This window comes from Rhea americana, unplaced genomic scaffold (assembly GCF_003343005.1).
Source record: "Rhea americana isolate MKP2758 unplaced genomic scaffold, rheAme1 scaffold_22, whole genome shotgun sequence".
NCBI classification, from domain to species: Eukaryota; Metazoa; Chordata; class Aves; order Rheiformes; family Rheidae; genus Rhea; species Rhea americana.
The window spans coordinates 3,187,761-3,204,089 of NW_028186329.1; the positions used below are offsets into that span (position 1 = coordinate 3,187,761).

A 16,329-nucleotide genomic window follows, 5' to 3' on the forward strand; every position below is an offset into this window, starting at 1 on the left:
GCTGCTGGAATACATTTCTAGCTTAGAATACACTCATAATTTAAGAAGTACATTCACCTGGATGGCTATCTGGCCACTTGGCGAATCCACCAACAAGGCGATCTTGAGTTGACAGGATGTAATTTCGGTTTTTCTCAAAATTTGTATATTGGAATATGTTCAAGAGCTGAAAAGAAGGTAAAGTGTTACACTAATATACTAAAGTTTAATATGTTTATTTCATACTAAAAATATAGTACACATTCATGTATATAAGTGGGACACTGGTAAACTTCCAGTAATTTGCTGAACTTCCTCATCCTGCATTTTTACAGATGAGACATTTATAGTCATCTAAGCATATTCATGTATCTTCACCAAATACGTAACTGCGCCAGATAAAGAACAGATAAGATGGTTAAAAAAACAAAACAAGTCAAAATAAGTCACATCCTATGGCTTTTCTGTACATTACCTTCAAAGTTGCTCCCACCCAAAAGGAATAGCAAGTGTCTACAGGTTTGTTGGGTCGTCCATGGTAGCCATTCTGTTGTCTCATTATACACCACCTTCTTATTCTGTTCAGTTCTTTTTCCGAAAAAACTTCCTCCAATTTACCCATCAAACATAGTGATGCAATACCACAAAATGTAGAGCCACCTATGAGGAAACGGTTGTTTATGCAAAGTTTAAAGATAGCCAGATTTTCACTGCAGCTTATGTGATCCCAATCAGAATTTAACTAGGGTAATAATGATTAAATGAACAGATTTCTAAAGGAGTACAAAAGTGTTAATTTTAAGTATAAAAGCCAAACAAGTAAAACACTTTTAAGCTCACATATATACCAAAGGGAGGAAAAAACCTCTTGCACAAAGAAGCCTGAATTCATTTTCTTAAAGCTGGAAGGTTTCTCAGGACTGCCTCATTTACATTACACAGCAGTTTAGGAATGAGTAATGGTAATGCAAGAGAAGATATTTCTTCATACGCAACTCACCCAGGAAAACTAATGGGAAGTCAGCACTCAGACTGAAACAGAGATGCCAAAGGCAGTCTCACACACAGCCCCCAGAGAAGGAAAAATATACAGACAAGMTTTTAGTTAAAAATGTGATATACTTTTCCCCATGTAACACTACAGGTCATAAAGTTAAAGAAGGAAATTTATACGGAAAATCCTGCCTACTCCCACTTTCTTCAGACTATCACACTAGTCTACACAGATTTTAGTTTTCTTCCCATTACTAACTTCAATTAGTGAAAATCACTCTGATTTTGGTTGATGGGACATTCTCATTCCAACCATTTTTTTCTCCCATATYACGTTCCAATACAGCTTTTAGGAAAATTATTGTTGTTGTGTAACAGGACAGATCAATGGCTACAGCTAAACAATTTTTATTTTAACAAGTAAATTTTGTCTTCCAGTTGGTTCAGTGACCCCTCCAATGCATTAAAGATATTGCAGAAATAAAGGCTAGGAGTAGCTTACAGGAAGTAGATACCAGTAATTCTCTTTGACGGAAACTCCGAGCTTTGAATTGATCCAATTCGGACATTGAATCTGGACTACAGATTCCGAAAGTAAAGGTGTACCTAAGACACTTTAACACTTGGTCCACTAATTACATCTTGGCAGCTGCATATCCTTCTTTAGCTCCTACAATAGCATGTGCATTAGGTTTCTTAATCTGAAGTTCTGAAGTCCTCTACCAAAAAAAAAAAAAAATCATAGACTCATAGAACTGGTAAGGTTGGAAGGGACCTCTGGAGATCATCTGGTCCAACCCCAAGCATGTGGCCTCTATGGGGATCGAACCCACAACCTTGGCATTATTAGCACCATGCTCTAAAATGGTGGTTAACTCTCCCTTCTTCTCATGTGCAACGTTACCATGAATATAACTGCTAACTATTTCCCAGGAATGACTTTTCTGTAAAGACAACTGCTATTCAATGTTTTAGTAGGTGTCTGATGAGCAGAAACCAGGTCAGAAAAAACTAAGACATGGCCAATGCTACAAAAAAAAAAAAAAAAAAAAAAAAAAAAAAAAAAAAAAAAAAAAAAAAAAAAAAAAAAAAAAAAAAAAAAAAAAAAAAAGTGGGATTCTTATAGCTGTAACAAACACATAAATTACACTTCTAAGGATTTTTTTGCTATTGTTATCAAGTAAACCACAAGGTGAATTTTGGAATTAGAAGCGAATCATAGAATCATAGAATTGGTAAGGTTGGAAGGGACCCCTGGAGATCATCTAGTCCAACCCTCAAACGAGTGACCCATACGGGGATGGAACCCACGACCTTGGCACTATTAGCACCACGCTCTAATCAACTGAGCTAAATCTAACCCCATAGAACTCATGTAATCTGTGTATCATTGCTATCACTTTTTAAAACCCAACAAAGCTCATTCTATTACCTGTAACTACATAATTACAGTCCAGGAAAGAACAAGTTTAAGAGTTGGGGCCCAAGATCCACTGTTAGCCTATTCAGGCACTAGAAGTCACCACATACTTTAAGATTACTTTTCATTCTGGTGACAAAAGGCAGGAAGAATACCGAAGCAATAATATTTATAACTTCTAGCACTCTAGAGAAACTTAGTTAACTACATTTTAAAATATGTAAGAGAATAATTTATGTTTTTCAACTTTGCCCATACAGCAGGAAAAATATATATATGGAATAATATAAAAGTTCAATACTAATGAAAAAGCTAGCAGCCAATCAATAGATTTAATATCAGTCATATAAGAGTCAATAGTTTCTCAGTTAGGAAAAGGCCAATTACTTCATTGCAGAGAAAAAAAAAATACTTGCTTAAAAATCAGTCTCTTGGGAATTCTTATCTTCATGGTTTCCACCTGTTTGCAAAGATTTACTGCAGCTTCAAGAATTGAGACCTAAATGGATGCTGTAATCTAACAGAGGAAATGTTTCTARGTTTTACTGATAGCTGCTAAAACTGGAAATCATCAAGTGCATTGCACAAGATCTCTTGCAGATAAATCCACACCACTGCAATGGTACAAGCACAAATAGGCGACTCTGTCGGCAAGAGATGAAGACGACAGCCAACACCTTTCAGCAAAACATCCATGAAGTATGAATAATGGAGCTGATGTACTATTCTAAAGGGCCCATCTAGTCTGATACTAAGCTGGAACTAAAGGAAGACGACAGACCACATTCCAAGGCATGTTTCGGATTTGCTCCTCTTCATACCACTTTCTTAAAGTCAGAAAATAAGGAAAAACATGACATATCCTGCACTTCTTATAGCAGTTATCACTTAATGCCAGCCTTAAAAATGGGTGTACAACATTTTAAAACATTCTTACCATGAGATTCTAGTCCAGCTCCTTGTGCCAGGCCATTATCATATGACTGAAGAAAAAAAAAATCACAAACCAGTTACTTTAGAGCTAAATCACTTCTATAGACATCACAATTTCTCAGTTTATTAGCAAAATTATCATCACACCATACCACCACATTAGTTCAATTCTGAACCTGCTGAACTTCAAAAAGCTCTTGGCACAAAATGACTGGTTAGCAAGTCAGCATTGTTTCAAGATGGGCAGTTTCTTTAAAGACTTTTTTCTTTAATTAAAGAATACAGAGTTCATTTTAGCTGTAATGCATGTTAAAAGTCAGGAGCTGGGTAAACATTTGCCAAAGGGAAAGTATGCAATGCAGGTAACCATTAAAACAAAAATGGAATTTTCCTTTCTGAAAGGAAAAAATGTATATATATATTTCCAAACAAAATTAAAGTATATAAATGAAATCTGTCTCTAATTCAAAAGCTAATTAATGTAAGGTACTACTCTTTGAATAATGCCAAAGCACAAGAAATGCTTTAGCATGGAGAAAGACCAACTGAAGAGTGGTAGGGAGAAAAAAAGCCAGAAGCAGCAGTATACTAAAGCATACTATTTAACATTAACTGCCTTATAAAATACTACTGTTAAAAGTTACTTTCAAAATGCTGGAAAAATTGCTCTGTTAAGCGAAAGCTAAAAAAGCAGCTTCATTCTCACAAAGAAACCATCGAAAATATTACAGTGCAGGTTGTAARCAATCTATGAGCAGGTGATATTGTAAATGTAGGAATAACAATCTCTCTTCTCTACAAATTCATTAAATCATTTTGCATGGTAAGAAACAAGAGAACAGAGTAAATTATTTATAAAATGGAAACTGTTTAATTTACAAGTGTTCACAGAATGCATAATAATCAATAGAATTCATTATTACCGGACATACATCAAACTGTTTAGTAGGAAAAAAATAATTCCATGTTTTATGTTTAACTTCCAACATTAAATTACATCGATCATACCACTCCTACATTACAGTTCAATTACAGACTGGTTCGTGTTCTGATTAGACAGTCAGAAAAGTTTTTTTTTTTTCATCTTTAATCAACTATTGACTATGAACATCTCATGTTTTTTTCAAAGTATTTAATAGTCACTAACAGATACAGGACACCTTGACAGATCCATACTCCTAACTAAAGGATGGTTACTAGAGCTAGCATGTCTTCAGCAACGACACAAGGATGATACTGTAGTGTTTTTTTTTTTTTTTTTTTAAGCGATATTGGAGAAAAAGAGGAAAGAGAAGCTGACAGTGGCTAAGCATATTCAAACTCTATCCCTCACCTCTTGAGGTCTTGCTACAAGCTGAAGTACTTAAAAGGTTTGTGCATCTGAACCAACTTTAAGCRGCAGCTTGATCTTCTAAAGTTTGAAAACAGTCAGTTTTAAGTAATCACCAGGAACACCTGAACGCTCAAACACACAGCCTAAAGTTCCTTTTAACTCCTGGCAGTGCATTTCGAGAACACAATTCAAATGTGCTGCCACACTCCTCAGGCCATTAACTGCTAAGCAAGGGCAAGCSGATAAGCAAAGCTAATTAACGATACAAACAGTATTTGTAAGAGGACCTGGTGGTTTGCTTTTTGTGCGGCAAAGTAATTAGTTATGGAGAAAAGCTGTTAAGTGTCCATCCCAGACAGTTTTCCATACTGGGATTTACAATTAGCTTGAAATTTAATAGACAATAGCTGACCTTTCGCTGACTGGTGCCTATTTATTCACAGGCAGCAGCTGCTCTTTGGGGACGTGTGTGCATTAAAGAACTAGGGATATAGTTTTGCTTCTTTGTCCTTTTTCAAAAGGCACAGGAAAAGTCCATGCAAAAGCAGCTCTAGGTAACTGCAACACGAAAGCTGCATAATTAAATACTATCCTCAGGAAATGCGTAGATCCAGTGGGACACAATCTTCACTCCACACTCCAAACCCTCACTCTGATAGTTTCACAACCAGCTTCATTATCATCACATTCATATACTCATATTTGCAGAAGGCTCTGTACAATACTAGAAAAAACAGATGCCTTAATTAAAAATTATTGCAACATCTCCACCTAAACCCAAATTTGAGGTAAACCAAGATATGTTGGCAAAAAATAGCATTTGGAGTCTGCGTTTGCTGAAGTCACTCGAAATTTCGGCATTTTAGTGTCTGTTATATTTGAATTAGTGATATATCTGATTTCTGAATATGAAAACCAAATTAGACCAAGGCTTATGCCCATAAAAATTATGTATCAGAATTTGACAATTCCACAGGCCAGAAAATTAACCAGTATTGTTAAATACTTTTTAGTCACTGGATAATAGAAGGCCATCATTCTGTTCTGTATGAAAATACAAAATTCTTTTTAATATAGTTAATACATAATAGTAAGGCAACATAACTATTGCATGTTCCAATCTCCCACTGTTCTTTATGTGCCTAACTATACAAAAACCTTCACTATTTCACTTTTAGCAACATTATCTGTTAGAATTCTGATACAGCATTAAGGGGATTAATTTACAAAGAATAAGCTAAAAATTCAGAAGCATACTATGAAAATTAGTGACTAACCAGTCATGTTACTCTCCATTCAAGTCATTTGCACTTCACACGTACATTGATCTGCATAGCTGAAAAAAGTTTGTGAACTATGACTTGTACAGATGTACATAAGTGAGTTTCATCTATTTGTAAATGATGACGTAAGATGGCAAAACAAAATCACACCTTTATGTGACAGCAGCTTACTTCAATGTGATCTGTTTTATAATTAATGGGTGTATCAAAACAAGGCAACATTGTAGCACAACAGGAATAAGCATTTGCAAGAAAATCTATAACAATATTCACTGTATAATCACACAAGCAAAAACAAACGCAAATAAATTTTATTTTGAAATTTAAAATACTTGTATTTTAGGTTATTTTCAGCACTGTCTACAAAATCTTAAGCGCTCAGGCTAACATTCATGCATCCCCCACTTCATTATACCAAACCATTACGTGTATTACATTTGATTAAGAAATACACGGCAGTACTTGGCTCACAAYAGATAACTGAACTGGAATGCAATTTGAAGGAGGTCACTGGGGAGAAAAGAGACAAACGAGAGGAAAGAATGACAGCCACAGCAAAACAATTTTYACAGAGGGCTACCATACACCTGAGACTTCCTTGTACACATCTTCAAGTCAGTGATTTTGACCAGATGGTATTCAAAGATTGCGCGTATTTGCCCAAAAGTGCCAGATGCCTTCCGACCCAGTTAGCATGTGGAAGTCCAAGTTGCTGCCACGAAGCAGCTGCACAGCCAGAAAACCCAGATAAAGCCACTGCACATGTGCATACCAGCTCTGCAGTGCATTCATAGGAAACCAACGCTTTTAAAAAGCACGAGTCCTACTAAATGCAGYGTATAGCTGATCTACTCCCTAATTTACAGTAAACCTGGATAGAAATATGACATTCCTTGCTACACATTAGCTCATCCTAAGGAGTCTGCTGCCTGTGGCTCGCTGCCTAACAAAATTCTTTGGGTTCCTCTCTCAGCTAGCCAGAAGCAGACCTAGCCTTAATGATAAAATGGTGTCTCTGTACTTAGACCATGCCCAGACCACAATTTTACTTCATCAGTTAACTAAAGCATTAATCTGGGTCTTCTCAGGAGGCCTTTTCTGTTTAGGCTTCGATTTTTATTATTAAGAAAAAAAGGAGGGGGTCAATTTTCCTATTACGAACACAACAATTGGAAATTGCAGGTTCTGAGGCTCCATAAACAAACGATAAATTCTTTTCAGGTTCACAGTGGACAGTAGATCTCTAAACTCAAAATTCAATTTCAAATTTTCATTTCGAAGTGCAATTTAAAAACTCCAAACTTTCAGAAAATGTCTATTTGCCTGCTCTATCAGTGCCCTCATATGATGCTTTCCAGTTTTTGTCTCAGAAAGAAACAGCTGCTCCCTGCTCACTTAATCTTTTTGGTGCCACTTACTTCTTTGGAGAACCCTGTCACACTCCACTTAATCATCTCATTTCCAGAACGAAGAGTCCTGGTATATTAAACACTCCTTTTACACCAGCCCTTTCATACTTCTGACCGTTCAACTCAACTTTCTTTGCATGTGTCCTAGCTTTTATTGTACCCTTTAGGACTCAAACTGCACTCAGGTGCACAAAAYGCAAACACATCATTGATGTGACTCACAGAACATGACAGTGAGGGTTTTATTCTTTGGTTTTGCTCTCTGTTCTTCTTTAAATTTGATTTGCCTTTGCTGTTAAGCTATCTGACTAAAGGCTGATCTTGGTAAACAAAGGCCCAGSGAACACCAGAGGAGCAACGCTGCAGGAGGAACCCTCCCGAGCTAACCAGTGCAAAGGGAGCACCCTGCCGCAGCCGCTCCTTCAGACCCTCAAAGGAGACGGGTTAAAGCATGGTCCCTGGCACGACACCCACCAAGGAGTCAGCCGGGAAACTCCCTCCCTTGAAACCCATGCTACCTAACCGGGGTTACTGCCTACGGGGCTCCAGGACTCCTTCAGGGATGGAGGGGAAGAGAATTTCAGGACTGTATAAACCTTCTTACAGGGTGTTTTAAGCAGAACGCAAGGGTGTGCAAAACTTATTATGTGACGGTTAAGGAAAGGACAGATTGGGAAAGCAGATTGGGAAGCAGATTGGGGAAGAACAAGCATGGGAAAACTGAGGAAAAAATAGTTAAAGGAGCTGGTTGAACATGAACAGATTACTGGGCTGTGTGTGTTTGACAACTGACTTAACTGTCATAAATAACCCAAAATAATTAGCAAACTACACTAGTTGCCCTCTCCAGTAAACTGAATAGTTGTGTCCATAAAAGGGCAATTGCTCTTGCTCTACAGCAGTTCAGGTTTGGTTTTGTTTTTAAAGCTTTTGATGAGGTATCCTGTCAAATTGCTCTTAAAATCCAAGCATTTGGCTATTTTTCACTTGGTGCACRCTTCTTTAACGTCTGTACGTCTGTMCTGTAAATGCCACTACATTAAGGGAAATCATATTAACTTGTTCCCTTACTACATATTTTCTTTTCAACTGTGTTGCGTCTTGCAGGATAGGAGAAAGACTGCCATGTTTTAGCTTAGTCCATGAAGGTTAGTTATATTCCTAGACTATGCAAATACTGCTTAGCTCAACATTGCATGCGTAGGGCATTCTAAACACTGAMTATTGTTTAAAACCACACAACATATGAACAGACCACATCCTACAGTAACTTAAGACAGAGTGTGCCTGTACCAAAGGGCAGAGTAGAAATATATGAACTAGCATTAAACRAAATAGCCCAGGCATTAAAACCAAGGTGTGACAGTACAAAAATTTTGTTCATAGCCTTGACTCCAATACGCAGGCTAGTATCACCAATGGACAGTGTATGAATCAGAGTGATTGACCTCATAAAAAAAAAAGAGCATTTGAAGAAAATCATATCCCTAACAAGTCTGGGTGGTCTGCCAGAAGCTTCTTGTGATGCACATTAACAAATGCTTTAAGATCTAACTATACCCCCTAAAAACTAAGTGTAAAATAAAAAAAAAAAAACAATTCAGACAAGGCCTGATTAATTTAAATCATTTTTTTCCTTGCTGATCTAAATCATAACTGCAGCAGGAGATTACTTGTTTCTCAACTTACTCTACTAATTATTTATATTAATCTTTGAAAATGAAATTCATTTAATTAACAGAATTAGTATTTTAAAAGCACATTTATTCATTAACTAAAATACCAAAAGTATGTGGCATATACTTTTTAATAAGTAATGTATCATTTTTGTATTTCAACTAACTTAAAGTAACTTGGATGAAATAACTGCAAATAGTGAATCAATGAATTTTAGCATTTGCATATATTCTTCATTGCCAAATGTCTTTGAACCTTTCATGTTCTTTGATACTTTCACCTGGTGTCCTTTAAGTTTTTTCAGAATCGATACAGATCATGTCTGACATTATTTGTAGTCTAACACCAATTCTTCACCTTCTCCGAATCTGTAACCTCTTATCACATGAATAAATACGTTCAGGTTAAGTATGTGCTCTCTTTATGCCTACTACCCAAACAGAAGTGAAAAATAACTAAAAATCATTTTGCTCCATCCAAAAATGAAGGCAACATGCACACAGAAAAAATTACATGTACTAACATTTKGCTTTATTGGAAATATCTAATAAATAATTAACAAAGTGCCTGACTGGAACACTTATTAAGTTTGAACTGATCTCAATAATTAATTTTTCCTTTGATTCTGTATGTCATTTGAAAAGCAACACTAGAGCTAATTGAAATTTGAGGATTTATTAATGCAATGTTTTATTTATGCTTTTTAAAAAATTATTTAAACATTAAGGCCTGAAGTCCTTGTAATGCTTTCAATTTTAAATTGAGTTTTAAAGAAAAAAGATCAGRTTTAATTTACAGTGAATATATTACAATTATGTTGCTAGCATACACATTGCAGAAAAAAGGAAWGTACTTTTTCATATTCAACCCACTAAAATAGGAATAGGTAACAAATAAAATATTATAATATTTCAATTTGGATGGATTTATAGTCATAGTGAAGAAATAAAGCAATTACGTTTCAAATGTGTTAATAAATAGCTCTTTGAGAATAACTCACCATACTTCTTCTAATGTAGTCTATTGCTTTTTTCATATCCATGCCTGACCAGTTATCAAGCATGTAGCAGATGCAGGAAGCACAGTACACAAATCTCATATCATTCTCACTTCCTTCCAGCACAGCACAGAAACTGAAAGAAAGGTTTCTCTCATTATACATCGTATGGTCTGTTACATTAGAAAATGTGAGGAACATTTTAGGAATTGCATTATTTTTCCTTTTGAACTAAGTTATTCTACTTACACTATTCAGAGAAACGACACTACGAATGTAACCCAAAACTGCAACAGATTTTCTTTTCTGAACACATGATTCTAACCAAGCCAAGCAAAACTAATAGAACTATTAACATTTAGGGGTTTGGATAACCTTATTTTTGGCAGTGTCATGACCCTGGTCTTTATTTATCCAAAGATGTTGATTATGTATTCTTTCACCTCTTACACACTGATGCATGAGTTACCATTACAACCATCTAATATTTTTAGCAGAATTCTTTGCTGGTCTAGAAATCTTCATAACTCACATTGCTTTTCTGACTCACTTCAGGATCAGATTCCCATATATGTATATAAATGTAACTGTTGTTATTATCATCTCTAATTTAAAAAAGGAAAATTAGTTGCAACTCAGTTTTTGGTTTCTAACAGTTAAATTGTTTCCAAACTCTGACAACAGTTTAAAATTGTCATATCTAGGTTAGACACAAATCCCATCTTCTTAAAGAGACTTTTACGAAGAAGAGTGATGTTATGATTTGCTTCCTGGCAAGCCTTCATTTGGTTCAAAGACCTAGTTAGAGTATTTCTAAAAGTTAAGTATTTGCAAAAAAGCTAGCACAACAGGATATTTTGTGGAGTCCTCCTGTCAGATCTCTACTCTAAAAAATATAAAAACCCCCAACAAAGTACTTCTGACTTGAAAGACCATCTTTCAAAAACCAGTGTGACATTCCTCCTTTGACCATGGAATCCAAATATGCACGAYGTATCTTCCTGTGTACAAAGACCCTCCAGTATCTACCGGGAAACAGTTTCATCTCTGCTGATTCCCCACGGTTGCCAGGTCGTGGTCTATGCAGCTCAAATGGAAACCCACTCCATTAGCTCTGGATATAGCAAAGGATGTTTAGAGGAGCCAAGGTGCTTCTGAACGTGTACCGGTGATGTACTTTACAACTTCACCCCATCCTTAGGTGACAACTGCCCTTTACGTTATCCAGACACTTCAGATCATGTTAACTCAAGGTAAAGCAAAAATGCACGCATGCGTGTACCCCCCCCCCCCATGTATTCATAACATCTAAAGAGACAATATAATTATATTTTTTTTAGCTAACAGAAGACACGGGTGAAAAAATAAAAACTAAGCRTAGCATACTTATACAAGCTTTACACCGGGAAAGCTTTTCTTTCTCTTATTCAGCTCACTGWCTACTTCCACCCAGACAAGATGTTAGGACAGGTTCTGACTTCTGTACATTCTTCCCCTTGGTTGCTGTAAAAGCTATTATTATAGGTACAAAAATGTCTGTCATACTAGGAGTTGACTCCCACCTAAGTAACAATTCTACCCCAGAGAAGTGCAAAGCACCCTTTCTTTCCCTCTTGTGGCTAGCTGGCACTCTTCAGCATCTTCCACTTAATCCTCTATTTTAATCAGTCTGTACATTAAAACCTTAAAACCACACACGATACAAACGTGCAGAACAGGTTGACTAAATGTAGTTTATTATTGCCGACAGGYATGGAGGCAAGTGATCACTTCAAGATGCCAGTGGGTTTGCCATAGCTCATCCCCACTCCTTCCTCTTGCACGTACTGTGACAACAGAAACGGCTCAGCATGCAACAAGAAGGCATCCAGCAGCAGCACAGACACCCCGAGGCCCTTAAAGATGCTGGTGAACTAAGGCAGACCAACAAACATGCTTACGTGTTTCTGTACACGTACGTTAGACCTCAGCCAATCAAGGCCATTCTGTGGCTATATATAAGAGGAAATTGTGTATCATTCTACTCACGACTTCCATGTAGAACATTCTGGATTTTTTTTTTTTAATCTAACATTGTATTTTGAAAAGTATATTCCATAAAAAGAGRTTTTAATTATAGAAGACTTGTAGGTGACACAAAGCCTTTCAACCAAAAAAAAAAAGTTTTCATCTTATCAGCTTTTACAGCTAGTAAATGGAGAGAGAGCAATTTAATTATGAAGTGAAATAGAATTCCTTCAGGAATAAGATTTCTATAATTATGTATTTCTTAAAGTACTCTTTCAAAAATGATATTCTGTAAAATCTAATTACATAGACAGATCACGTGATCTACCAGGAATTTCATTAACTACCATCTCCAGCCTACATAAAAATCAAACAGAAGCAGATCAAGGAGGAAGCACAGTATTTTAAAAAAAAATGCATGCAAAAAGAATGAATCACACAATGAAGTTTAATATTATTACACTTACAATAGAAGTTGTATTTAGGGTAATTCATCCTGCTATATTACTATTCTGAGTGTCTCAAAACTACAGCTCACTCTCCCACAGAGCAGAGCAAACATCATGTTAATAGGGCCTTGCAAAACCAGACAATATGAACAGAGAAAATCTCACTTATCAAAAAGATACAAAAAAACAACCTTTCGCAAGACTTAAGCCAAACCATTAACTTTCCAACAGTATGTACCTATAGCTGCGAGCAAACAATCGTTGTCCAATATGAAAGCAACTCTGGACGCAAGGTGCTGCTTAACACCTGTGAAGCTGCATGTCTTCTACGGTTGATCTCCACCAAAACATTTTATAATAGAAAGAAAATATTACACTACTATTTTCATAAAAATTTGTGCACTGTGTTTCATTCCACACTTAGGTATTCCATTAACCTTGGTTGTAGATAAAGGGTTGTAAATATAAAATACAATTTACCTTCCATCCTCCAGCTGGAGAGCTCTCAGTCCTTCCAATAAGGCATCTTTATTTACTCGACTTAAATCATCTCCAAGAATAAGCAGACATGACAGACCTGTGTAAGTCATTGCTATATGCCCACTATCATAGGGATGAGATATACCAGGACCCTAAAAAAAAAAAGAAGAAAAATTTTTGAAATGTTGTAAGACCTAATATCACAGTTCTTTGTTTTGTTTTAAAAAGTTCATTTCCCTTCATGAATTATGGTTAAACTGAAGGCATCCCACTAAACTTCTCTGAATGAAACTAACTTACTGCACAGCTCTGATACCCTTGTAATCATCAGCTGGTCAGCAGGAAGCTTCGGAACAAGACTGTACCAAAACTGATACTTACATAAGAGTTAACCAAAAAAAAAAAAAAAAAGAAAGAAAAAAGAAAGAAAAATTAGATGTGCTCAGTTGTATCTAAGTTTATCCTGACATACTCCTGAGCATTAGTTTCCTGGCAGCAGGATGAGCTTTCTGTTAAATAGCCATACCTCTAGAGGTTCCTTCTGCAAAGATTTCAGAACCTAATTATCTACAAGTACAAAAGCAAGAGAGATTATTAGTAATCTCCATCAGTTGAACAGAAAGCAAATTAACCCCTCATCCACTTTCATCTCTATTATAAAACAATAATCAGGTCTTACACAGAGTATTTACATAAAAAAACCCAAAGTCAACAGAGAAGTTAAAATGAGAGTTAAATGCTGACTAGTCACACACTGAAAATGCTGAAGCCTGCAAATCAATGTTTATCGCATACCACTGCTCTTTCTACRCGCTCGCATAGCTATTACTAGAGTCCCTCTCCGAATCAATATTGACATCAGGAATAATGGAACAGTAACTGCTACAGTGAAACAGTTCAACTTTATTTTTGAAAATATTATTTCCAGAGGAAGATTATATTTACTAAGCAAAGTAGATTTACTCTAAGGATACGCAGACTTGACTCTTTAAAATCACTGATTATAGAAATTTTATGCAAATGTCTTAACTACTTCAAACATGCTTGGATATTCAGGAAATTTTCTAAAGCATCTGCAATTCCCCAAAAGTCTAATTTAAATGGCAATTTTTCACACAGTTTCAAAACAACATAGCTCAAAATTTCTCGTTCACAAGATTATTTTAATTGTACTTTTTATACACACACACACTAATCCACACTGCCTGTAAGCTTTTGGTAGCCAATAAACACATTGAAATAACTGGATCTTTATTTTTAGTGAATGTAAGTATTTCTAGTACACTATCACTCGCTGCAATAAATACAGTTTGTATAAAATGCATTATAAGCATGAATACTGCATGCTCAGGATACAAAACAATTCCTTCTCCCCTGAAAAACACTGTATCAATCACTACAACAGCAAGACAAGGTATACATTTTTATTTTCCACACAAATACTTCAGCATGTAGAAGCAACACTGCTTTTCCAAATACAGGGTTTCAGTAACTCCAAAGGCGTATAAAACTTTGCAAATACAGTAGCTACAGCCAAGAGCACAAACCACACCTCTACGGTGCATGCAACGCAAATGGAAGTGAGCACTGGCTGCACATAACTGTCACGAAGTTTACAGCTAAATCAGTTGTGCAATGTTCTGCTTCCATCCTTGAACACCACGCAAAGAGTTAGGTACAAGTAACGCAGAAAGCACTATTAGGATGCATACCTAAACAGTGATTCTCAAACGTGTCATTATATAGGGAAATAGGGACATGGTTTCARCATTCAAGAACAGCTGCTAGTAGCTCACACAAATACCTTCTCTGCTAATAGTTTTCTTTTTCCCCAATACTATCATGTGGCAAGTAATTCAATTCTTTACATGCAAAACTGGTATACTGGTAGATATTTTGACATGAAACTGCTAAAAAAAGCCTGTGGAAGCAACAGAGGGTCAATATAATGGTATGTATTCAAAGTCTTGAGAGGATTCATTTTAGAGTCCCCAACCCCAACATGTATGGCTGATATTCAAATAAAATTAAGTTAAACRTAGAAGATTCAGAATCAAGACCACAAACAAATTATTACAGGGCATACTCACAAAAGGCCAAGATGAAGTTTCAAATGTAAATTTACTACCGGATTTGGATGCTTTTGAGGGCCAACAGATCTTTGTTCACCATACATGAATTTTTTTATATAAAACAAATACAGTTAATACATTATTTCAGAAAAATATTGCATTCTGTCCCTTAACCAGAATTGTTCAAATTCTGTCAAGGATGCCAAAATGCATTTATCTCTTAGTCTTCTCTAGGCTCCATGGAATTATTTCAAGATTGTCACAATACTCCTTACCACACTTCATGTATGTGCCTACACACACACACACACACACACCAATTTACGTTTCATACTCTAATTCAACAAAAACATCTGAGCCTGAACAATAAGAGTTTCTTTGAGGTAAAAATTAAATGAGAATCCAAAAATTGCAGAAACTAGCCCTGTGACAATTTGATGCCAGAAACAAGGACTGAGATGACTTTTTCAATAGAAAAAAGAGAAGAACAAGTCTCCAGTGTTTTGTAAGATAACTGCTAGTACTTCTAAAATTTGCGTGGATGGGAGGAAGCCTTTCGTGATAAAGTACCCCTAGCCAACGGCTCCATTACATATATGCACACTCTGGTATTGAACTAAATAATGCTTTCTGTATTTAAAATATTTTTCAAAATTGTCCAACAACATTCCTTTCATTTACCAAAATATAAAAACAATGCTCATCTCTGCTTGGAGGACTTTTTTTTTTTTGTTTAAATGACCCACTAAATTTCAAACCTACATAGTCAAAGACAAACCTTCCTCAGAAGCTCTCTCTGCCATAGGCCTTGGAGTTCTTTCAAAAAGGCCCCTTCAAGTAAGTCTAGAAACATGCTATATTTGAACTGAAAAATTCTACTTCTGTACATCTGATATTACAGAGGTAAAAATAATCTTAGGTACCAAACGACAATCCTYTTCCCCCCATAAAATGATGTTTTCCAGTACAAGTACACTTTTTTCTCCCGAAAAGAGATCAAATGAAAGACAAACACTTGAGCTACACAAGTCTTGACTTTTAAGTTTCTTTAACTATGTTGAATATCAAGGGTGTTTAAACATTATGTCTATTTAATAGAAAAACCTGCTGTTAAATTGCCTCTGCTATGCAAGACAAAGTAATTCAGACACCGTGTAAAAGTCTGCTCTGAATTTATCAAAGACACCATAGTCAAAGCAACTGATTTTTAATGGACACCTTCAGGCTTGGCTAAAAGAAGTTTCTTCTTAAGTTCTATACTATGAATAAAGCCTACTTTTAGTTAAATTGCACTCCT

The 16,329-nt window shown here is 35.9% G+C and overlaps 1 protein-coding gene across 1 annotated transcript in view; it reads right to left on the bottom strand.

Moving 5' to 3' along the window:
- Positions 1-16,329, bottom strand: part of PGGT1B (protein geranylgeranyltransferase type I subunit beta) — a 38,633-nt gene that overhangs the window by 5,362 nt on the left and 16,942 nt on the right. The window contains 5 exon segments of the mRNA XM_085305377.1: positions 58-166; positions 455-639; positions 3,330-3,375; positions 10,028-10,160; positions 12,961-13,112. Coding sequence (XP_085161503.1) covers positions 58-166; positions 455-639; positions 3,330-3,375; positions 10,028-10,160; positions 12,961-13,112 — 625 coding nt within the window.